The following is a 27,572-nucleotide window of genomic DNA, read 5'->3' on the forward strand; positions in this document are numbered from 1 at the left end:
TTGCCTTTGACTCCAAACTGATAAGGCTACCAGCACCTGGATTAATTAGTAGGTAAAACTAGTGACAACATACAATTTGAAGTGGTAAAAAAAAATTAAAACGGTTGGCAATTTAAAATTTTTCAGAGCTACCCCTGATAAACATGTATACAAATTGTTCTACTATAAATTATTTAATCATTTGAGAAAAATTTCCAACCTTTGAAAAATTTCTGTAAAATACAATGGAACAAGTCAATGCAAAAACACACAAATAGATTTTATTTTATTAAGAGACGATCAAAAGAAAAACAATGAAATCTGTCGACATCACAATGAATTCAATTATTCAATGTATATAGTCTCCAAGTACAGTTTTCAAATCAGTTTGACATTTTTCTTAAGATGCTCCAAGCATTCACAGGTATACCAGCTAGTTTATCATAATAGACAATGTCACCATTTAATTTTTAACTTTCTAAAATCATTTATATTAATAAATACCAACAAAATTCTTATATGAAGTAGTAATTTCTCAGAAAACTTCAAAGACTTCTTTCTAATTATATTAAACTTGTCAAAAATAAAATGTAATACACTATTTTGACTATTTCATTCTTTTAAATATGAATCAATAATGATTGCATCTACTAAAATTTTTCATGTTCATAAGACAAAATTTAAGAATCAAACTTCGATCATACTGGCATATTTTATATCAAAATATTTAATGAACAGCTGAAGACTGACAACTAAAATTAAAATGGATTTAATGTTTTCTTAACTCACTTATAGTCCTATATAAAAATAGTTGTTTTTCCAAAACTCAGTCAAAATGCCAAATCAACACCTCAAAATAAATTAATTGCTATTTTGTACTATGTAAAAAAGATTCTCTGCTGAGTCATCTGACAATTATTATACAAAATTCATTTGAAATATTTTAAATGTTTAATAACATCTTTTAAGTATGACAATTATAAATAAAGATGTTATAACTTTTTGAAAGATTGTATTGTTTTTAATTATTCTGGAAATTTATTATGTAAAGGTGCATGTGCATGCATGCACATGCACACACACAATGTTCCATGAGGAAAGTAGAAATGTTTTACAGCAAGATAAGCCAAACAATCACAGTATTTAATCAGGCTACTTTACCACTAATATTAACAATTAAATTCTAAGTAATTTGGTACTAGAGTAATACTTACCTCTAGTACCAAATTACTTAGAATTTAATTACAGTAGAGCGTCGTTTATCCGAAAGCTGGTTATCCGAAACGTCCGTTATCTGAAAGCATTCCAGTCGGCAAATTTAAATTTTCGCTAGTGCTGTGGCGCTACAATCTTCTACTATTTCTCGAGATACTCAAATATTTTACGTTTTTGATACTAAATTAACATATGAAGTATAATTTTTTATTGTTTTTATATTTTTCAATAAATTTATTTTGTTTGTACAAAATAAAAAAATAATTTNCTCAAAATAAATTAATTGCTATTTTGTACTATGTAAAAAAGATTCTCTGCTGAGTCATCTGACAATTATTATACAAAATTCATTTGAAATATTTTAAATGTTTAATAACATCTTTTAAGTATGACAATTATAAATAAAGATGTTATAACTTTTTGAAAGATTGTATTGTTTTTAATTATTCTGGAAATTTATTATGTAAAGGTGCATGTGCATGCATGCACATGCGCACACACAATGTTCCATGAGGAAAGTAGAAATGTTTTACAGCAAGATAAGCCAAACAATCACAGTATTTAATCAGGCTACTTTACCACTAATATTAACAATTAAATTCTAAGTAATTTGGTACTAGAGTAATACTTACCTCTAGTACCAAATTACTTAGAAATTAATTAATAATATTAGTGGTAAAGTAGCCTGATTCAATATGATTAGCTTTTTATTAAAAACATCAGGCTTTGAGATGTTTATACAGTAGATATATTTTACAGTATGTTCTAGAGCAGTGTTCTACAACCTTTTTCTGCTTGTGACACACCCAAGATTCAACATGGCACACTAAAATGTTATTTCCATCAAAAACGTATGATATGATACTATTAATAGAATTACGTAATGCTACTAACCTATTATTATTATTATTATTATGTCGGGTTATGTGAAATATACTCAGTTAACACCAGTGGCTGTGAACTATGCCAGACCAAAGTCAAGGCATAGTAACCAAAACAAAAATTTAAAAGTGTGTATGTCTGTATTCAGGAATTTTCTCACAATATGGCATGTATTCAATATAGTGACCTTCTATTGTGTGATGTATGTGTTTCTATTCAATTATAATGTGCCCAGGCTTTTGTGTTGTGTGTGTGGCATGACCCCTGTAAAGGAGAGAATGACAGGTACAATAAGCACCCTATCCAACCTCTACAGATGCCTTATTTCCTGAGGAAGTTCTGTGTATTTGCTGACTTTTTCAGTGCATGTGTTTTGTACATTGTGAGTGTTTGGAATAGATACTTGAAATTAACAATATGTAATAGTTCATGTCACACCTTTCACCGTGTGACGGCACACCAGTTGTGGAACACTGTTCTAGAGCAATGTTTCTCAACCTTTCTCTCACCAGTAATTATACAAGGCTATGAATTATGCTTATTTATTAATTTATATTGTACATAACAAAGTATGTACAGTAAACCTAGATTACTACTGAAATGTCATCCATAATGTACTAAACCAGTATCAGTACAGTGAAATATTTTTCTGCAGACCAGCAGTTGAGAAACACTGTTCTAGATTTCTAGGAGATCCAAAAATGTCCTATAAACACAGCTTTTCAAATGCAGTTTCAGCACTAGAAGGGTTTTAAGTTCAGACTAGCTACCACTTAACATGCTATTCTACAGTACTGTATACTTAGCAGTGCTGCAGAATAGCACCAAACTTGCTGCTCTTCATTTTCTGTGCTATACTAAAGAGCCAAGAAATGCAAACAAATCTTATGTTTTTGCAAAAACGTAACATTCAGAAGGTAAGAAGCTAGAGAGTAACAAGACTAAGGCTTTCCCACTGCTGAGTAGCATTTTAAGGAGTAACTAGAATGAACTTTAACTCCTTCTAGCACTGAAACAATGCATTTGAAGAGCTATTTCGATAGGACATTTCTGCATCTCCTAATACTACATTCACACACAATCCACGACGCACTTTGATCTTGATTTGCCTACTATCTGGATTGTAACTGTCGCCAGAAGAACGTCGAGCTGTTCACACAGGCAGTCCACTTGAGAAGAACCCAGCTATTACATACGATGATAAAACTAACATAACTATGTGATAAGTCACAAACACCAACAAACAAAATGGAAGTTTTGGTTAAAAATAAATACTTCTTCTCGCCATATATCTAATAATAGACAAATGTCACTGTCTCTCCAGATGTCTTTTTTATTTTTCTGTTGATAGCCCGACACGTGTTCCGCAGCCATCTTGTATTTTCTAGTGTGTGTGGGATTGTGGGATCTCTGTTATAACTGGATCTAGTTTCAAGAACTCTCGAGTCAATTGCGATTGAATCTCGTTTCAGTCAAGATTGAAACGGTCAAGAGAAGTAGCACCACGGCATTGTTACCAACCTTGGTCACAATCTAGATTGAAATGCTCAGTGCAAACAGGGTATAAGCCTCTAGAGCAGGTGTGTCAAACTCATTTAAACAACGAGCCGTTAATGCAACTGGTAAGATTCATGCAGGCCACATCACATTTACAAATTTTCTTAAAATTATAATTTGGAGTAAGAATGCAGGAATATAGATAGGGCAATTAAAACACATTATGTAGTTCAATGAATTCAACTCAACATTATATAATTGCTATAGTATTGCTTTTATTTAAACATTTCTTTTATTTAATGAACTGTATATACAGTAGAGCATCGATTATCCGACTCAATTGGGGACTCAGATTGGTCGGATAACTGAAAAAAATCGGATAACTGAAAAGAAGGGAAAAAATACATTATTAGTATAGTATATTAGGATATTAGTATATCCCATGTAATTAGTTTATTAGTATATCGCTATTAACCAACTTCACATTGAATTTTCATCGATGTTTAGTCTAACAAATTTTTTAAAAAATAATAATCGTCGCTATTGTATCGTTAAAAATTATTTTTAAATTATTTTATTGCTCACGAAACAAACAACCACTCATAATTAGAAAATTTAGTCTTGTTTAAATATAGGCCTCCCTTCAATGGTCGAGCCGTTGATGTCAGCTAAAACACGCAAAAATTTAACAGAAATAATATTAAAGTAGCCAAGACATAGCCAAATATTGTAATGCTACATCACTAGCGGTGATTTGAAATTTGCCGACTAGAACGGTCGGTTAACCGATGTGACGGTTAATCGGGAGTCAAATAATCGATGCTCTACTGTATTTATGAAACTAAAATTAATTGTTTTCACCAGAAACTTGCCAGCATTATCTTCCTCCTCCTAACATCTAATATCTGGAAAGACTGAAAACAATCTTCATTATGGCAGATAGATGTTTATCAGTTAATTTTTATCTGTAAGCCGTTTTATTTAATTTCAGAGCATTGTGGCTGTGGGCCACAAAATATCACTTCGGGAGCCGCCAGTTTGACGCCCCTGCTCTACAGCATGCTGTAAAAATACTACTACTATCTCACTATCCTGTATGTATGGAAAACACATAGCCTTTTGATTCAAACTGTAAGATCAGGAATGTAGAATAGATAAACAAAATGCTGACTTCAGCTCAGCTCCTCATCTTCCTTTCCATTAGAAAACAAATTTATTTCACAAACATTTTTGGCGTCATTTGATAGGCTTTCTTTGGGCTAGTATCATCATAGACTATCCAAGGAAAAAACAAAATTGAAACATTCTCCAATTAAATCTGTAAAATTCAAACCAGAGAAAGTCCATTTTATACACATTCAAAAACTGAACACACTTCAAAAAGAACATCTATTTCAAATATTCAATCATTATTTCAGTATGCAATGTATCTTAGAATTATACAAAAATAAATATAGACATATATAAAGAACAAAACACAAATTAAACCAAATTCCAGTAATAAATGTGCAAGATTTACATATAAACATTTTCAACAGCTTTCAGCTATCATTGTTTTCAGCTAAGTTGAAAATGATGATAACAACTAGGTTTATCAGTAAATCTTGTATGTTTCTTACTGGAATTTGATTTAATTTGCATTTTATTTATGATTATCCAGTATTTGTGGTGGTTATATTATATAGATGTACAAAAAATTTAAAAAAAATCTAAACACAATACATGAATAAATAATGATATATAAAGAGGTAGTGTCCATCTCTGGTTTGGAAGTATTTTTATGTCACTCCTTAGTTTCCCTCCACTCTCCTTCCATAACATAGCAGAGGACAACTTACTTTATTTAAATTTATTCATTCAATATTTTGATATATCAAAATATTTTTTAATATTTAGAGATCATAATATGTTTTCCAATATCTAGAAATCAAACACAAAGATTACTCTCACATTCTCAACAAAAAACAAGCATTAACAATAAAAACTACCAATTATAATATACCATATAATTCTATAAAATATGTATCAAATAATATTTGTTTATTTTTTGTTTAACTAATTTTATAAAAAAAAATATGGGAAAAAAAAGAAAGAAACTGGCACTAATACTAAATTTAAGAAATATTAAAATAATAGATCTATCAAATTTTAATAGCTTTTAAAAAAATTTAATTACAATATTGTAATGCTAAAATTATAAGTAAGAAAAAAAGTACAAAAATGGTAAATTAGTAAAAAAATTACAATTTTAAAAATATTTTAAAAGTTACTATTTAGAAAATACTTCAAAATAACTTTGAAATAACAACTCTTGTTTAAAAATTCCAATTATTGTTTTATTAAAATTTTTAAACCACTGAAAACTAAATAAAGTAACATGTTACTTTTACTAGAAAAAAAAANTCAGACATTAATTTAAAATATATCTATGTTCTCAAAGTAATACTATGAAACCTAGGTAAACAGTAAACACACAGTACTAAACATTTTTTTCATATTGAAAGATTTCTGTTTTGAATAGGTTTAATATTTTTTAATCTTTAAACCATACCAAATAAATGTTATGTAGTTATGTTTGCTTTTATAGTAAAACCACTTTTATTACATACGTAAGAAACATTTTATATTAGCTTTCATCTAAATTAATCCAAAATGATTCCAACAAAAGATAAAAGTATATAAATGCAAAAAGTGAGAAATATTCAATTCAATAAAGTTTGGGTTGTTTCTGAAAACTTGCAATAGCTATTTGAATATTCCAATCTGAGAGTTCTTAGTTCTCAGGTATATGCACTCACATGCAAACTCGCTAGCACAAAAAAATCAAAAACTAGTATCCCACTTGGGACCATTGGAAGGCCAAGATGGTTAAGACATCAGTCTATCACTCTGGGGGCTCCTAGGAGAGCAACTCTCCAGGAATTATTCAGTAGAAGTCCATCCCAGATATGAGGGCTCTGACCCCCCACTATCCAATCACTTCCTCTGAAGCCCACTGTGCCAACAGGGTAAAAAGAATTTAAAAAAAGTCTAGCTCTGCCATTGGAAATTCTAATCATATTACAGTAATATAAAAACTAAGTTATTCAGTGACCTGGCTTCTCAAGGAATATTAATACTCTAGTTAATTGTTAACTTTAATCTCTTGAATTACCAACAATGTTAATCAACTTGTTCTCAAATACTTGATATTATTCAGTTACTAACTTTTCCAGACAAGGCAGTCAGCACAGTGTTACATTATTCTCAAGAACTCATTTGTTTCTTGAAAGTTTTCAATTCTTAAATGTAATCCTACACTTGGTTAATTCCAGCAAAGAAAAGACTAATTAATTAACAAAGACCTAATGTCTATGTCCCTCATCATGTGATTTTCATTTCTCTGAAAAGGTTCAAAACTGTCCTCAGAATAGTTTTTCATGTTCTGCAATGATTATTATACACGAAGATGATTTTGTCTACAAGTGGAATTTTAATTTTCTGCTTTACTCAAGTTAAATTACATTTTCTGTACCCAAAATCTGTTCCATTTGCATTAGACAGGTTTCTGACTTATACCAAAATATAACAGAAAATCACTCCATTCTGAAGTTTCTTCTATTTAGGCAGGTTTCACTTTCAAGTTCTATTTTGCACAAGTTTTACTGTACTACAACTCAAACTGGTTTACAAGATTTGCACAAAACACTCCAAATAAGCTTTTACCATCAGTATTCTTTATTTTTCAAATGTTTCAGCTGTTTATGCAACTATTATGCATCAAGACTTAAATAAGTAATTATATTTAATATTAAACATCTTAAGTAGTTACTTATCAAACAAAGTCTGCCAATAATTCTTTGAATGATTTGATAGAATAAACAATAAAATAATTTTGAGCAAGTTCAGTTGTAAGTTTAAAATAAATAAATGAATAAATAAAAAGGTTCAATTAATGACTTTAGGAAATATTTAGGTATTCTAAGCATTATAAATCAAATTCAATATGAAAATGCTAAATCATATTGTATCCAAGATAAAGATAGCAAATTCTTTGTACAAGCAGTTTCAAATTATAATACGTATTCCACACAGATTAAGCCTTTTTCAATAATAATCAATAAAGTTAATACAAAATAATTAAAAATAAATAATAATGTTATTTCTTTTCTTAAACCGATCCTCGTTTCTTTATTTCATTAAAAATCAATATATTTTTTATATTGTTATATCTATATATTGAAAATGACTACTACTATTTACAAGTTAGATAACAATGTTAAATTACAAAATTTGTTAATAATATTTTAGTAAAATATTCTTGATTTGTAAATTAATATTATAGTCTTATTTTTGTTTATGTAATTGGATATTTCAATAAATAAATCAACAGCAGTCTAAAACTGCAAGCAAAGAACATTGAGGATGCATGTTTAGAAATTAAAAATGTAAATAATAAAATATATTCATAAAATATAATTCCACTACAATCTGAGTTTAGAACAATTAATAAAGTAATTTTGATTATAAAAATCCCTCGTTGAATATACATATATTCTAACCATTAAATGATATATTACTGTCAAATAAGATCACTTCTAACAAGTATTGTTAGTTATTTATTGTCAGAATACTCTTCAATAATGAAAAGTTAAGATAAAGTTTAATACAAACAACACAAAACCAATATACACATAAAAATCAATTACTACTTACAGCCATGTTTGTTATCATATCTGAAAATAATTCATTAACAGCATAAAGGATTGAATTATTCTATTACATCATCAAGGGATATAAAAATGAGTTGACTTTGATAAAGGTTTGCAATTTTTTTTTTAATCAAACTTGAAATTCAGACATTAATTTAAAATATATCTATGTTCTCAAAGTAATACTATGAAACCTAGGTAAACAGTAAACACACAGTACTAAACATTTTTTTCATATTGAAAGATTTCTGTTTTGAATAGGTTTAATATTTTTTAATCTTTAAACCATACCAAATAAATGTTATGTAGTTATGTTTGCTTTTATAGTAAAACCACTTTTATTACATACGTAAGAAACATTTTATATTAGCTTTCATCTAAATTAATCCAAAATGATTCCAACAAAAGATAAAAGTATATAAATGCAAAAAGTGAGAAATATTCAATTCAATAAAGTTTGGGTTGTTTCTGAAAACTTGCAATAGCTATTTGAATATTCCAATCTGAGAGTTCTTAGTTCTCAGGTATATGCACTCACATGCAAACTCGCTAGCACAAAAAAATCAAAAACTAGTATCCCACTTGGGACCATTGGAAGGCCAAGATGGTTAAGACATCAGTCTATCACTCTGGGGGCTCCTAGGAGAGCAACTCTCCAGGAATTATTCAGTAGAAGTCCATCCCAGATATGAGGGCTCTGACCCCCCACTATCCAATCACTTCCTCTGAAGCCCACTGTGCCAACAGGGTAAAAAGAATTTAAAAAAAGTCTAGCTCTGCCATTGGAAATTCTAATCATATTACAGTAATATAAAAACTAAGTTATTCAGTGACCTGGCTTCTCAAGGAATATTAATACTCTAGTTAATTGTTAACTTTAATCTCTTGAATTACCAACAATGTTAATCAACTTGTTCTCAAATACTTGATATTATTCAGTTACTAACTTTTCCAGACAAGGCAGTCAGCACAGTGTTACATTATTCTCAAGAACTCATTTGTTTCTTGAAAGTTTTCAATTCTTAAATGTAATCCTACACTTGGTTAATTCCAGCAAAGAAAAGACTAATTAATTAACAAAGACCTAATGTCTATGTCCCTCATCATGTGATTTTCATTTCTCTGAAAAGGTTCAAAACTGTCCTCAGAATAGTTTTTCATGTTCTGCAATGATTATTATACACGAAGATGATTTTGTCTACAAGTGGAATTTTAATTTTCTGCTTTACTCAAGTTAAATTACATTTTCTGTACCCAAAATCTGTTCCATTTGCATTAGACAGGTTTCTGACTTATACCAAAATATAACAGAAAATCACTCCATTCTGAAGTTTCTTCTATTTAGGCAGGTTTCACTTTCAAGTTCTATTTTGCACAAGTTTTACTGTACTACAACTCAAACTGGTTTACAAGATTTGCACAAAACACTCCAAATAAGCTTTTACCATCAGTATTCTTTATTTTTCAAATGTTTCAGCTGTTTATGCAACTATTATGAAGATACATTGATGCAAATACAGAACAGAATGCCCAATTTAAAAATGAAACTAAATACAGAGAATAATAATTTGAAATGAGCAAATAGTAACAGTTGAAAAATAAATCAATAAGAAAGAAAAATAAAATTACAAACAAAATACAACAAATACACACATACCATATATACTCAAATAATAGTCGATCCCCTGTAAAAGTCGACCCCCTATTTTTGGCCAAAAAATCCGGAATTTTTAATAGACCCAATGTAAAAGGCAACCCTAGTATTTCACGGACAACAGGTCATTTGCCAGATTTTTTTCATTAAGAACAAACGTAAAAATTAAATATAAAAATTCATATAATTCCAATTTCATATTTTTAAAAAAACTGTTACAGAAAATGGATTGCTTCTTTTTACATGTGAAATATAGAAGTTGAATAAAATTTAAATCTATTTTTAAAGTCATACTTTGATCCCCTTGGCATGATAAATTACTACATTGCTTCATAGCTGAAAGAATGCCGTGTTATTAAAAAAACAAATAGCTGCATCTTCACTTGTAAAGAAATCACTTGATTATTTTATTTTCACATGGATATAAAAATTTTAAAATTTTGCTTTCCTATAGAAAATGAGCCCGCAAAGTTGGAACCAGTTTTCTATAGGAACACCAAATCAGTAATATTATTGTAATTCATTGTGTTTTTGTTTTTATTTGTTTAGAAATCAGTTTGGCTTCTGCTACTGATTTGGCACTTTGGATTCTAGCTTGAATTTCAGCCACCCAAAAGTAGCATCCAAGTAAGTTAGATCTTAAAAAAATGGTATAAAAAATTTGACTTTTACTTGAGTACATGATAATAAAATGAAATAAGAAATAAACATAAAAATACAAACAGAATGAATAAAATTAAAATAAATACAAAAAATAATAATAATGCTATCAATCAAAAAGACTACAAAAATTTACAAATAACAATGAAATTATATATCTCAAAGGATGTACTATCAACTAGATGAAAGACACTGTGCATCTTTACGATTGATGCACATACAGTACCTGACATTTCTATACATGGTTGACCTCCTATAATGTTATCTTTGGTTCGATTTCTGGCAATTCTGAAGAGTTTTGCCTTGTAAAATGTGGTGTTTTCCAAGATAGTGGCAAGTGCTGTGGTGCAATTTACTTTCCTCATGTTATTGTTCCATAATTCTACTAGGTAGATTTTATGAAATGTAGTCTATATATTTACTCATAGTTTTCACTGCCTGTAGTGAAAGATATTTCATATATTCTGAGGGTGATGTTTTTATTCATTGGGTCTTTTGTATACCAGAGGAGATTGCATACCACATGGTTACATTTATGTACTAACTTTCTTCCTTTAATTTTTGTGACTTTGATTCATGTTATTAGGGATGTCCTGATACTACTGAAGTACAGTATTGATACCAGTATCGATCTTAAAGTATCAATACTGGCCAGTATCATCAGCACTGGGTATCGAAACTGGAAATCTTGCAGACTATCGCTGTTCAGTCTGTCGTATCATCTTCCAGTTGTTTTTACTGATGAGAATGTATTGTACTCTACAATGAAGCTGAGTGAGCCCCAGAGCAGAAATTAATATTTTGTTGGTTACTCCAGGGAATTGAACCCTGGTTATCTGGTTCAGAAGTCAGTGTGTCAATGAGTACTTCAGTTTATACTTGTATGATGTCTTATGTAAACAAAAGGAGCCACAGATCTACAGTCCTGCTAATGAGCTATGTAGTTATTACTATCAAGTAGTTGGTAAACAGGTAAAAATAGTGCCTTTACATTAAAAGTTCTTTATTATGTTCAAATTTTACAAATATCAGTGCAAACAAGTATATACAAATTGTAGCTAATTTTAAACATAACTGATGATCCAAATTGATTAACAAACAAAAGTATTGCACAATGTTTAACTAAATATTTATTTATAAATTATAATCTCTACTCTAATATATAGATTCTGCAAATGAAATGTGATGTAATAAATTTGATTTTTGGTCATTAATATTTTTTCATATAAGTTTAAATTAACTGAAAATAGTGTAAACTTCCATTTCTGTTTCAACTGCAAAATCCAGTTCAGTCTGACCTTATCTGTCCATGAAAAAAGTAACAATATTAAATCCGTTACCTGAAGTAAAGTACTGTACCTATATTGCAAACCAAACATCGAGTACAAAAATACTCAGTATCAATGGAAAGTATTGATACGGTATGGTATCAGCAGTATCAAGATGTAACTACATGTTATAAAGCAGTTTGTTGAACATCACCACAGCAAACTTTCTGGTTTGAGGTATGCTTGTTTTAGGTAATATATTATGCATTTATGTGAATGTGAGACTACTGATAGTGTGGTATATATATCCATGTGTAGTGGCAGCTTCTCAAACTCTGAGACACAATGCTGGACTTGATAAGTCCAGCATTGTCTCAGATATCAGTGAAGTATTCATGTGTCCTTGCAATCAGAACCTTAAAAAACAACTATTATGTACTGGAAAAGATAATTTAAACAACTTGAAATATAAAAAGACAAGGTGGTGGTTTTATATGAACCACTGTTTTCCCTCCCTCTTAAGTGTTAAGTCTAGAGCAAGAAACAGTGCTGTGTTGAACACAGTACAGAATTTTAATCAATAAGTAGCAAAATTTTCAAAAATGTAGAGTACAAAATTATAGATGTCATTGTAAGGAATAAAGCATATACTTTAACAAATAAAGCATATACTTTTGACAAAGATATATTTTTGTTTTACAATGTTTTTACTTAATTTAATGACAAAATGTTTCAGGGAATATTGTCTCTTAACAAACAGAAATTTTAATAACATAAGTTAATTAAAAAAGCATGAGTATTTAGTTAAGCAGAAATTAGATGGTAATATTTTGAAAATTACTTAGAGATATGGATAACTGGAAATAACAGATAAGATAAAATTAATAGCATATTCAATGGTTCAGTAATTGATATAGAATCATTAAAAAAAAAAAATAGAGTCAGTGATGTCTCAGAGTCTAGAATCATGTTTGGAAAGAAGCAATAATCTCTAGAGATACAAACATTTAGCTAATCAATGACCAGCACTGTCCCTAGTTTAATTTTATTTTCAATCTATAATGGTTTCTGTTGACCTTGCTATGAACTTGATGAGAATGTATTCTAATTCCAAGAGAACAAACTCACAGAGAAAACAAACCACAGGTACAACCTTTCCTGAATATAGATAATCCTGAATTACAAATGCCCAACTTATTGATAACTTGTACTTATGAAAGAGCTGCCATAAAGTCTTCTTTCATTATTAATGTTTATCATCATTTTTATTATTATTACATGCAGTATTATTGAGTTTAAAAGGTTTTAGTGTATTGGAAATGGTTTGTGTTTTATATGCTTAGAAAGTTAATATATATACTATACACTGACAAAAATTTGACTAACTCTGTGGTTCCCAACCTTTTTTTTATTAGCGTACCCCGTGACATGTCATTTCTCTAGAATCAGCGATTCCCAACCTGGGGTACGCATACTGTACCCCTGGGTACACTAATCACGCATAATGGTATCACCACTACCATTGACCGACTGCGCAACATTTATTGATCTGTTGCATTGTAAAATCAGCAGCATAAGTTTTTATTTCTATTTTTGCATNTATGAAAGAGCTGCCATAAAGTCTTCTTTCATTATTAATGTTTATCATCATTTTTATTATTATTACATGCAGTATTATTGAGTTTAAAAGGTTTTCGTGTATTGGAAATGGTTTGTGTTTTATATGCTTAGAAAGTTAATATATATACTATACACTGACAAAAATTTGACTAACTCTGTGGTTCCCAACCTTTTTTTTATTAGCGTACCCCGTGACATGTCATTTCTCTAGAATCAGCGATTCCCAACCTGGGGTACGCATACTGTACCCCTGGGTACACTAATCACGCATAATGGTATCACCACTACCATTGACCGACTGCACAACATTTATTGATCTGTTGCATTGTAAAATCAGCAGCATAAGTTTTTATTTCTATTTTTGCATTTTGAAATGTATAATAAAGTTTGTGATTGTTGCAAGGAAAATTTTTTACCTAATAATTTTTTAATACTATTAATTTGTCATACATAATATATTATTTTTTCTGCCATAATAACTAACTTTTTTCTGTACCCCTAAACAACCTATCATGTACCCCAGGGGTACGCATACCACGGGTTGGGAATCGATGGACTAACTGATGGTTGACTATTAACCATACATGTTCTAATTACCTATAAAGTTGACTTAAAGACAGACTTAGGAATAATCATTCATAACTTGGGACAAACTATATACAGGGACTCTCTTTTCTCAAAATCTTTATTTGCAGCAAGCATTCACTTTTTAACAGTTGAATAAAAATTATCAATAAACATTTTCAAAGTTTCTTTACTTCATCTTCAAACTGTCATCCTGTTTTAATACATAGCCATTCAAAATGAAATATAGTTCAGAACAAACTGCACATAATCTTTTAAAGCATTTTAAACTATATAGATATAGTTAAAATTTTACATAGTTACAGTTAATACAATTTTATTCATGTAGTTAAAATATTTTAAAAAATCACATGTAGTTTGTTCTGAACTATGTTCCAATTTGAATAACCATATATTAAAACAGAACAATAATTATTAAATTTGCAAAGATAGTAAAGAAACTTCCAAAAAGCTATCAATAATTTTTATTGACTTATAAAAAAAAAAGTTTAAGGTGTTTTCCAGTTAGTGATTTCTACACATTATTAAATTATTCAAACATTACTATTAAACACAATTGCAATATGTATGCAGATCAAGCAATAATAAACAGAATTAAATGTAATGCTGGAAACACACATACTTTTCAGTTATAGCCATAGATGTTCTGAAAATGCACTACACTATTATAAGCAAATTGTAAGAGTGCAAAGCCACAGAAAAAACATATGAAGAATTAATTTTAAAATATATGGTACAATATGCAAATACTTCTAAAAGGATTTACTTAAAAAATAAAATAGTTAAACATTCAACATTATAAAAACAGATAATTAGCATGAATTTTGATATTCTTACACAACCATTTACTGCAATACAGAATATAGAATAATACTTATTAGCATTTGAGACAATGTAATGTAACATGGGGTCAAAACTTGTTGATTTTTTTTGTACTATGAATACATTTGAGATGTTATACAGTACAAAAAAAATTTAATATATATTTCAGAGTATGATATAAAATAATTCAATTGTAATATTATTAATAAATTAAATAATTTAAGTTTTTTAAATACAAATGAAGTTGAATATATATAACAGAACATTTTTATCAAATTAATTTTTCTTACAAATTTCTCTAGCTATCATATGTTATTGTTGTTAAGAACAGTAAATATCAACACTGAAATTAAATAATATATCAGTTTAATATAATATAGTTTTTTATGATTTAATGTAAAATGAAAGAATCAAAATTAAAATTTCTTGCCAATTACTGTAAGCAGATTATTTGATTATTACACAAAAATACAGTAATGCTCCCAGTTTTTAAGATTAACTTTACCAAAACTGTCTTTAATTTTTCAAATCTGAAGTTTTATTTCAAAATTCTGCACAGTAAAACTGTTATCAACTATAAACATTTTAGTTTCTTCAGCATAAAAATATTATTTAAAAAAACTTTAAATTTCACTGTAACTAATGTTTATTATTATAAAATTTATTAAACTTTTATAATTTTCCTCTCTGCTTATTGACTGTAAGTAAAGAACTACATAGAAAATTTTCAGTGTTTCAGCAAAGACATATTACAATTTATATCTCCATTTTTATTCCATTTTGCATGAATTTAAAGATAGCAATTTAATTATTAAATGAATTACTTTATTATAAATAAAAATGTATTTTATCACAAAATAAAATATTCAGTTTTGAAATCAGTTTCAAATGTAATAATACCTGAATGACTAATTTTTTGTTATTTTTATCCTTGTCAGATGTACAAGGATAAAAATAACAACTTTTCATATAAAATATTCATGTAGTTCATAAGACATATGGATTAAAATATATATATGTTTATATATGATAAGATCAAAACTGTATTCAGTAAGATTTCACAAATAATTTGAATTATTAACAAGTAAATTATTATTAGATAACATTCATATATGCTTTACTTTTACATTATGAAACAGTTTTGGTTTATTAATTAAGCTTTACCACTTATGATTAGAAATACGTTCTCAATCATTTTGTATCATAATAGCATATTGGACATTTTATCATTGGTTTTAGCTTTTTTTTAAAATTAATTCCGTTGTGAATAAAATGTAATATAATTTTAATTAGTAATATCAAGTAACATCAATCTGAATCCATTAGAAATGTAAAAGTACCTGAATGACTAATTTTTTCTTATTTTTGTCCTTATTAGATACTGTAGCATGTGACCCATTCAAAATATTAGTATAATTTACAAGACAAGAATTAAAAAATGATGTGATCATAGACATGTATCAGTAAAATATCACTAATAATTTAAGGTATAATAGTAAATTGGTTATGGTTTTGAATTATTAGATGAGTCAGATTAATCACCAATTATTTATATCATAATTATATCAATATGCAAAATATTTTCTTGTACCATCTTCTTTCAGAGATTTTTATGACAAATCCTATTATAAATTGAACGTAATATAATTATAATTAAGCAACATTAAGTAACATCAATTTGAATCATTTTCAAATTAAATAATTTCTCTTATTTTTGTCTTTATCAGATACTGTTTGCATATGTTAATACAAAATATTCACTTAATTGCTTCAACTTCTATTTGTAATATTTTTACTATACCTTGGCAATGTATCTACATCTTATTCTGTTTGGAAATAATCAAATTTTATGGTAAAAGTTAACCTTAAGTCATACAGTTATTTATCTACATGTATACGAACAGTGGCATTACAGCTTCATAGGGACCAGACATTTAAATTAGAAGGATCCTAGGTATAGCGTCGACTTCAAAACATTTTACTTTGGGGAATTTTTCCCCCAGTATCTTCTTCCATTTTTTAACGCAAACTCCGTGCCTAACCGACAATCTAGAGTTGCCAGATACAACCCGAATTTAAATTTCAAAATTCTTATGACAGTAACAAGTTTATAAATGGCCGCGTTCAACAGTTGTAACCGAGCAAATCGGTAGCTGTTACATAGTAACCTGGATCTGCCAAACGAGTGATGTCGCATTGGACAAAAAGCCCCATTGGTCAGTTTCGGGTAGCAATAGACAGCGTAAATGAAAGACACTACCAAATGTGATGTGAAAACACCAAACATGTTCCGAAAAAGAACTACCGTAGAGGGCATTCAGCAGAAAAATACTCAACAGCTCCAGAACTGTTGAGTCTGCTGAACACAGCCAATGATTGGTTTGGGGACCCCGTTGGTGGGGTCCCCAAACCAATCATTTATAAACTTTCTGCTCATAACACCGACCTAAGGTCATTCATTTATTTATATGTACACGAAAGTAACTTCTACCAAATTTTACATAATGATTATATTTAATCATCGATTATACACTATCATTTTAATTGAAAACGTGCTATTAATTTTTCAAGGTCTTTTAAAGGTTTAATTCAGTTATAAATGTTAAACCGTAATTAAACGGCCTTTTTGAAATTAATCCAACGTTCTAATGCAATTATCGGCTTTGTACGGAATATAATTCGTATTGAAATCTTTCATTTACGCATAATTATAAATTGAAATTTGAATAATTACACATTTACTCAACGTCCTTATTATATTTTTATAAGGATAAAAGTCAAACATTAGGCCTAAAAATCTTCAGACGGAAATTACAAACCAGACGAGAGTAACATCTTAACAATAATTATTAATTACTTACAACTTCGCCTTTCATGGTAGACATCTTTTGTAATAATGGATTTAAAATATATATCTTATTCGTTTTAGTGACGAAGATGCCGCCATCGAATGAAAAAATAAAAAAAATAAAAAATAAAAAAAAATTCGAAACACTGTTTTGAGTCAACGAAGACGAGACTTGTTTTTCTCGTCAGCGGGAAAGCCGGAAGTGAATTACGAGAACGGAAGTAAGTAAGTGACCACACGTGGTAATAATTTTGACTAATTTTTTGCGAAATTTTTTATTTTATTTATAAATATGTAATATTATTTATACCTTTTATAGTAGTATTAGTATTGTGTAATGTTATTTTAAAATAATTTCGTCTTATATATATTTTGCATTTTTGATTCTAATCACTGTGGGGTACAAACAGGGCTTTTTTTTTTTTATTGTATCGATCGTAGATTCGGCCTAACGGTGAGGGATGGGGTCTGACGTATCCGGGATAAAATTTCCTGGGATTGTTCCCCGGATTCGTATTTCTTGCCTTAACCGACTTTTTCATCATTTTTTTAAACTCTCCGCCCTGTCAGTACTAAAGCTTAGTTCACACTGAGCGCGTTTCACTGGCGAAAGCAAAACCAGAGCGACTAACACGTCAGACATGACATCGTTTCCGGCGAATTTTACCATTTCGCGAATCTCTTTGAAGTTCGGAACTGTCGAGCTTTTTCGCTTAGAGAAAAATTCGTATTCCTGTTAGTTGACACGTGGTTCTTGTCATTTTACTTTTCGAGATGACATTTTCTCTCGCTTGCAAATGATTGGTTGCTTAAAATTTGCAATTGCTTTCGTTATTCGTTCAGTATGAACTAATCTTTGAGAACCCTTTTTGGCAAGCCCATTATGGATTAGGACGGGTTCACAAGAGCTGGGTGATGAGAGACGGAAACAGACATATTCGTACTGACCATTCCCGAAAACTCCTAGGTTTATCAACCCATTCGGATGCGATCAGCAGCGGGCAAGACCTAAATTTGATGTGGGCAAGGTACATTTCGCGAGGTCTTCTTGTAGCGCAAGAAGACGGATTTTATAAAATAAAAAGCAGTTGAAACTGGCAAATTTTGATTCCTAAAAATGCAAACTATAGTCTTTAACTAACATTAAAGAAAAATTAAAAAGAAAAAAAAATTAAAGAAACAGAAATTTCCTGCTTTTAGCCTTACTGAACTCCTTAATAATTGTATCGTAATTCAGCTTAGATGCTATATATGCTTCAATAGATAAAACTGCCAAAGCTGAAAGTCTTTCCTGACCCATTGTATTTCTTAAATAATTTTTTATTAGTTTTAATATTGAAAAGCTCCTTTCAGCGTAGGCAGTACTTACCAGTATTGTTAATCAAAGGCAAATTAAAGTTTACTATGAAGCCCTTATCAGACACAAGGTGAGAAAGCAGAATCGAGGCAGTGAAGGCCGTATTATTGCAATTTGATGTTGAATGCATCGAAAGCTTAAAAAATCAAACGGAACAATCAGACACACTCAGTGATTGTGATTTGGTTTTAAACGAAATGCTCAATTTAGAATTTATCATATCATTACATGTATGGTATGAGATATTATCGCGTGTTAATATCATAAGCAAATTATGGCAATCTTTACAAGTCCATTTAAGCAATGCTCTTGAACATTTGCGTACATTTTGTGACTGGATCAAAGAATATCGACAAAGTGGATTCGAAAAATGCTTGTCTGACGCTCATCAATTTATTGAAAATAGCAGTTATGAACTGCCAAAAGACTTTAAAAACGAAAGGGTAGCCGAAAAGAAAAGGATGTTCGATGATGAAGGCAGCGATCAACCTATATAGTCTCCCAAAAGCAGGTATGAAAGATTTTTTTTTAACACCACGATTGATTCTATAATAAGCAATATGGATTCGGGATTTATGTCTTTAAATCAACATTTTGAAAATTTTGGTTTTCTCTATGATCTAAGCAAGTTAAAAAATATTCCAAAAGAGCAAATATTAAAAAACTGTCAAGATTTACATTCAGTCCTGCGAGTGAGTGAGAGCAGTGGCTTACAACCTTACGAATTATATGAAGAATTACAAACAATGATCCCAAATTTACCCAACTTCATTAAAGATGTGAAACAGCTGTTCCAATACATAACAGAAAATAACTTGAAAGAAATTTACCCAAATATTTACATTGCCGTTCGAATTTTGTTAATTCCCAGCGTTTGCTGGAACTTGAAAATAGCAAATAAATTTTCTGAATAAAACCAAAAAAATGTTTTTGCTGCCACAGAAGATTTAGCTGCTTCTACCAGCAGCAGATTCCAGCTATGACAACCTCAAAGTGTAAAAAATGCCCTAGGATTAATATTCGAGTTTTAACTCTACTAGTTACGGGATACTTTACTGCGATACTTTGATTGGCTTTCTAGCCGTTGAGAATCGTGAAAGTAACATAAACAAACACAATGGGAAATCCCCAGCTCTGGCTGCAAGGATTCTCCGCGATAGCAACCCAACGCCAGCAAATGTTGCTAGACAAAAAAAAAACAAATTTGACATGTCAATATTTTTTATTTATTTATTTGAAAACTCCATACATAAAATTAATTTTTAGGAGGAGGGGTAACATTAATAACTTTGGTTATTAAATTATATTTATTCCATATAGACTCAAGTGAGTCATTAATGGAAAATAATCCATGAATTCTATCTGCTGGATTTTTACAAACAACATTATTAGTACAAAAAACATTATTAAGAAGTGTTGATAGACGCAAATGTTCGAAATCCTCGCAGTCAAACATGTAGTGATTTAAAGTCGCATTTCCTTTCTTACAAAACGGGCACATTTCCGATGAACGTAGATCAATACACAAGTGTTTCCATGTTAAACGAAACTTATTTAGACGAATCTGTATGATCGTTTTTTTAACAATAAACGGTAACTGCTGGTTATAAATGTAAAAACACCGATTGTTATCTAATATTTCTGGGTACCATAAATGATACTTAGCCTTAAGAATCCGGTCCCCTTCTTCTCTCAAGAAAAGATTATCAAACTCTTGTAAAATTGTATTTGCGTAATATTTCAAAACATCTGGAGAGGAATCTATTAAGGAGAGTGAGAAACCTATTCTATTAAATAGATTCTCCAGTTTAGTAAACCAACAGTATTTGAACGATCTTATCGATGAAAACTTCTTGAAAGTTAAATAAGCCTCATATTCCAAGGATGATGGGTCAGAGATTATGTTTGTCAGAAAATTTAAGGTCAGTTTTACCAAGCGTTTCCGAGGAAACTCAAGGCCCAATTCTGATCTGATTGCGTACGATGGGACCGACCTCTCAAGACAANATTTATCTCGTCATTTAAAATTGGCTATCAAACAAAATATTTGTTATTTTAATGAATTTTTAATGCTTTAGTCTATCTTTGTTGAATATGCAATATATAAGGGAAAAAGTTGGTTGTGAAAAAATTCTCTCATGCTTACTTGAATTGATAAAGGAAAGTTTGACCAAAACCAATTTATTTTAATATTTATCTGACCAAACTTATTTCTAAATAGAGGCAATATTTACAAAATTGTATTTGTATTGTTAATGAATATCTTCAGGAGAATATTGATAGAATTTTTGAAAATAAATATTTGATAACTTGTATTTTTCAATCTGTGATATTAATTTTTTTAACTACACATTTTGATTACCATATTTTATGGCATATAAGATTCATCTTCACTTTGGCACAAAATATTTAGGGAAAAAGTATCTAATATATTTAAGACATTAATACCTTTCATACTTTGCTGTATTTTGGTTTAAAAAATATAACAATGAGTTGCATAACTTTCCTGGCTGTTATGAGATTTTATTAAAGAAACTTTTTATATTTTTAATAATTCTAAAATAGCCAAAAGCTTAATTTGAGGGTAGAGATGAGTTTTATAAAAGATTGTAAATGCTAATAATGAATAAAATCTTCATTAAGTCCATTTCCACTTTAAGATATCATACATGACCTCCCTCTATCTCCTCACCCTTTCAACATTTTAAATACCAAAATTTAATAATGTCAATGCCTGTTATACACAAGCTACCATGCCAAATTTCATTTATTCATCATCATCCCATCCTGAGATATTGAATAAAATATATTTTGTTTAATATATAAATATAAATAAAACATGCAGAATTTTTTTCTGTTTTTTTTTTCTATTGTTTTACATTCGGGAATCTCAGAATGTGGAGATTTGCAAAAACTCTGACGGTCAAATTTGACACAATTCCAATAATTTCTCTGGTTATTTATACATAACAGTCAGGAAAGTAAAAGTAAAATCAGAATGCACATTTTTATTTATGTGGAAAAAACAAAGTTTACAGGAAATTATTTACCATTAAAATATTATACTGTACTTGTTCAAGAATATATGCAAAAACAGCTTAGCCATAACAAAAATATAATAATAATATGATGTTTTTGTTATGGCTTAGTTGTTATGTAACATATTATTATTTTGGGTTTAGTGAGTTATACTCAGTTGACAACTGAGGAACAATAGGCAGTGGCGTACCGTGGGTGTCAGCCGCCCGGGGCGGAGGAAAATTTCGGCCCCCCTTATTTAGGTATTTCAATTTAAAAGACCGAAATTCAGTTTTTCACAGAACAAGCAATGAAAAATTTGGTGGTAGTGCAGCGACCTGTTTAAAATAGTTCTATTGGATATTAGTGGATTATATTGGTGGATATTAGTGGATTATAGGATTCATTCGTGTATATGAACGCGAATGAATCGTAAGGAAAAAAGGTCAACAGGTTTCGCAGGATTTCCTCGGATGAAAAGATTACTAGTTCACCCGGACGGCGAGCCGGTTCCCGGACTGTCCGGACGATAGCACTATCGTAGGCGTGATGCAAGTATACATTAGGATGTTTCAAATTTCCGGTCGACAACTGTAATTCCACTGGAAAATGGTCCGAAAATGAGAAAGACCCAACACGAAAGGATTCAACCTTATGAACAAGATTCTGAGAAACGACTATAAAGTCTGTTATCGAGCTACCCACTTTTGACAAAAAAGTTAGTTCACCTGGGAAATCTCCCTTAGTACGACCATTAAGGAGAATAAAATCGTGTTCAATCAACCAATTCAGAAACTGTCTCCCGGCCGTGTCAACCTTTAAATCCTTTGACCGTCTGATATCAAAGATGTTGGGAGAAGCTACATCCACATGTGAATCAATTACTTCACTAATATGGACGTTAAAATCGCCCATTATCACAATTCCATTGTAGTACGAAAACCAAGAATTCAAAATAGAAGAAAACAAATCTAAACGTAAGCCCTGCTGCCTCAGCGAACCAGCATATACCACCAACACCAGGATATTCCTAGGTTCGAGAGCCGAATACAGTGATAAACCAATCACTATCAAACTAGGGTAAGTTTCCAATAACTCGAAGTGCCCTCTAACTTTATCAAAAAATAACAAAATACCACCATGGGGTCTACCCGGCCCCAATGGCTTTTCCGCTGGAATCATAAAATACTTCCAGTTAACTGGAAGAAAGTTAGCAAGAGAATCTCCATTCACTGAAACCATCCAGGTTTCAACAAGGGCTAAACAAATTAAACCTGGTCGTTTAGTCATGTAATCCAACAGAGAACACTTGGTGCTAAACCCACAACAATTTTAAAAAACAAAGATTCCGAATAACTACCTGAACCAAACTGGTCCAGGCACGATGAAGTTGAAAGTATCTCCAAACCCATTCTCCTGCGGGGAGGAAAATTCAAAATAAAAAAGAAACAGGCACCTCTATTAAACGATGGCCCGAGGTAGAATACGTGAATCTCTTGTCGTCTACATATAATACGTCATCTCGCAAAAAAACACGACGGCCAGCTTCCCGATATTCTTTTAAGAAAGTAACCAGGTTTTTACGGCGAACTCGGGAATTAAACGACAGATCCGGTGCCAACCTAAATTTCACCGATCTTTCCCTACGCTCTTGTAGAGTTTTCGTCCGAAATTTTTGCAATAAATGATTTCGACATTTCCAGGACGACAACTGGATGCAATAGAATTCCCGAGCTTTATCTCGCAAACGGGAAACACCGATAATATTATGCCCTGACAGATCAGTCACATCTAATTCCTTAGAAAATAGGTTAACAATATAATCCTGCAAATCTAACTCGAGCGGAATACTATGATTAAACAACATTAAATTGCTTCTGTTTGAAGCATTAACTTTTCTATCGTAGGCAAAAGAGTGTAACTCACCAATGTCATCCAAAGGTAACTGTTGTTGCTGTTCCAGTTTATCTAGTCGCGAACATAATTTAGAAAAGTCGGTTTCCAATTTCCTTACCGAGTACAAAGTTGACTGGTTGGCCATTTCCTAACTGGCGAGCCTATCTTTGATACACTTCAACTGCATCATTACTGCATTTAAAGTCGTCTCCAAATATTGTCGTAAAGTTAACAATTCTTCTCTATCTGAGTCCGGAGGAGATTGCCTCTTAAAATAATGTTCTAATTTTGGATATTTTACACCCAGATCACTCGGTGAACGATGATACTTAGTTCTCTTCCGTTCTTCTTGGGTTTGCTTTAATGCTTCTGGCGGTGTACGTGGAAACATTTCCGAAAAAATAGAGCTAATGACACAGGATTACACAATAAAGCAAAAAAACAAAAAACGTACCAACTTAGGTAACAAATAGATAAAAGACTCAGTAATTTATAATAATTCACTTAACAAAATCTCCAACAAAAAGTCACCAGCCGGATGTTTCAAATTTTTATAAGATATTATTATTATTTATTGTGAAATTTTGCCGCCCCCTAAAAAGTGCCGCCCGGGGCGGGCCGCCCCCACTACGGTACGCCACTGACAATAGGAATCAAAACAAGACAAAAATGAAATAAGTGTGTCTATGTGTGTGTGTGTGCACATTCAGGAATTTCCTAACAATATGACATGTATTCAATATAGTGGCCTTCTGTAGTGTGATATATGTTTTTCTAATCAATTGTAATGTTCCCAGGCTTTTGTGTAGTGTGTGTTGTATGACACCTGTAGAAGAGAAAACAACAGGTACAATAAGCACCATATCCACTGGCCACAGATGCCTTATTTCCTGGATGAGTTCTGTGTACTTGTTTTTTTCAGAAAAGTGCATGTGTTTTGAACATTGTGAGTGTTTGGAATGGATATGTCTATAATATATATGATAAAATAATTATGTACATCATATATTTAACCCTAAAAAGATGGAAATTATAAGTGCAGTATAATTTGTATCAGATAATTTGAAGTTGAAGGGACTAAAAAAAAAATTTGAATTATGGAAGAATTCTAATTATTTAAAAATTTGAATATTGGCATTAAAAATATGTAAATAAAATACACCATTGTAACAGCAAATTAACAAATAATTACATTTTTTTAAAATATTTTTTGAAGGTTTGGATTGTTTGATAGTAATGTAAACTCATTGCCGTAAAAATTAGTGCACCAAGGAGTTGTCAGAATCGAACGAAATTGTACATGTGTGAGTGTAACAGTGATATAAGTAAGTGATTTCAAACCGAAAGCAAAAGCATTATTTATTGCAGGAAAAACTACAAATAAAAGGAGGTTCTAATACTCTGTTGGGCCACATTTAGTGTGACTAAATGATGTGATGCAGGCAAGTATGAGGGCATACAGGTACTGTATGGTGTCCTGTGGCATCTCTGTCTGCAGTTGCTGCATCTGTCTGTTTATATTTCCTAAATCTCGAGAATGGAGTTAGATAGATGAAAAGGAAGACCAGATGTGGAAAGCTTAGGGGCAGGAGCCTCCGATTAACTGTAAAAGAACTTCCGGTTTAAACCGGAAGTCACGTTGCTCAGGAGAAAATATTTGAACTGAAATAAAGTTAGATAGATGATCGGCACATACTCTATTGTTGACAGGAAAAGCATATTGTACAGGGGCAAGACAATACTAACATTGAGAACATTGACGAAAAATTTCAGCTCGGTATTGTGACAACGTCACAATAAATAATTGCTCGTCAGACTTTTCCTATTGTATTTAAAATCCAAACAAAAGCATCTGAAATGTAAAAAAATTATTCACGAAGTAAAAACTTACAAATATTTCTACCATCGTCTAAATTGTCAAAAGTTTTTACTTGGCAAAATTTTTATACAACTTTTTATAAGACGATGACGTGCGATTTGGTCAACGTTCACCGACCTTCGACCAAATTCGATGCCAACCGGACATTTAAAATACTCATTTCGTCAGCGTCAACCAACGCTTTCGATATGCCATTTAGCAAAAATCCTTATAAAACGTTTTCATTGGCATAAATTTGAGCTTTTGTAATTTTGAGTAACAATTTGAATAAAATTCATTTGTTTCCATGCAATTTTATTCTTATAAGCATAAAAGAAATCCCCATGACCTATAGACCCAGAAGTTTGGCCAGCACCTCACTGATAACGAGAAAGTTTTAAGTTCAAAATTTGAGCTTTCTGGACCCAGTGGTTTCTCTCTACGAGCGTCTGCAGTGCCGGATGAAGAAAAATAAGAAGAAAATGCAAATATCTGCAAAAAAGCGGTATATTATATTTCGGCAACCGCATTATACAAAATCTCGAAATTTTGCACTCTTCCTAAGAAAATAATTTTCCTTCAAACGAGACGAGATATTCAAAATTACCAGATATGTTCGGGGGCGGAAAAATCGACTCCTGAAAATCGGAAACTGATTCATGTATATGTAGTCAGTTAGTGACTATTTTACTTGATGGGGAGTTACTACTGTGACTCCTGATATAAGACACTAGATTATTGGATCAAATTTCATCCGTTATTAAATACAGAACGTCCTCAATATATGTCATACTTAAGTTCCTAAAACGCGTCGTGAACGAAGTGGTGTACACAAATACCAATTTCTCACCGAAATAATATATGTCAAAGATATGGTACATTACCGACCAACTAAAATGAATTTATATCCAAGGTGTCTCATGTACTGTACAATAAGAAACTGTTTATATGGAAGAGTCGCTACTTTCAAGACCTAGTATAACAAGTTATTGGCCGGATGTTTGAGAGGTTAAGACTTCAGTTTACTGCTCTGACATCGAATTCAAACTGTTGAAGAACCCAGGGCGATCTGTACCTAATGTTTCAACTCCCGTCCCATACAGTCAGGCAGCCCTCATTGTGGATCTTGAGAAACCAAAAATGGGTAAGATTACGACATTTCTCGATAAAAAAAAAAACCATCTACCACAGTGTTTTTCAACTGGGGTGCCGCGGCACCTTAGGGTGCCACTGAGCCACGATTGGGGTGTCGCAAAGTTTAGGGCCTTTAGTCATTTTCTTGGAAATTTACTTAAGTGTAGTTCAAGATAACTCATTGTCAGTTCTATTTTGCTACGAAATATCTAGTAAGCAAAGAAACGATGACTAATCGCATGTTAATATAATGTTCAACGCTACGTGTACTGTACACACGACTTGTCAAGAGTTCGCGCAAACCACATTACTTGGCCTTCACATTCCCAGTCCCAGGCCAACCAGCAGAGAAGAACGACATGGACACTTGTGTCTTGTATATACTTTAGAAAGCGTTGCATTGCACTTTGAAAAGCGTGCACAATGTAGATGCATATTACAGTACTTTCATAGTATTCAAAAGCAATGATGACAAATAAACAATTTATTATCATTTTTTTAATTTAAATTTTTTAAATTGATATGAAAAAGATAAGAAAAAAGTAATGAAATATTTATTTTATATATGCATCAAAATAGTATAAAAAA

The 27,572-nt window shown here is 30.8% G+C and overlaps 1 protein-coding gene across 1 annotated transcript in view; it reads right to left on the bottom strand.

Moving 5' to 3' along the window:
- LOC111640149 (3-phosphoinositide-dependent protein kinase 1-like) overlaps positions 1 to 17,928 on the bottom strand; it is a 43,961-nt gene extending 26,033 nt beyond the window's left edge. The window contains exon 1 of the mRNA XM_023386144.1: positions 17,735 to 17,928. Within this exon, the coding sequence (XP_023241912.1) occupies positions 17,735 to 17,758 (24 nt within the window). The 5' untranslated portion in view covers positions 17,759 to 17,928. The remainder of the gene's footprint in view (positions 1 to 17,734) is intronic.
- Between the last annotated feature and the right edge of the window lie 9,644 nt (positions 17,929 to 27,572).

Source organism: Centruroides sculpturatus, unplaced genomic scaffold, assembly GCF_000671375.1.
Source record: "Centruroides sculpturatus isolate CEXI.00-Female unplaced genomic scaffold, Cexi_2.0 scaffold1432, whole genome shotgun sequence".
Taxonomy (NCBI): Eukaryota; Metazoa; Arthropoda; class Arachnida; order Scorpiones; family Buthidae; genus Centruroides; species Centruroides sculpturatus.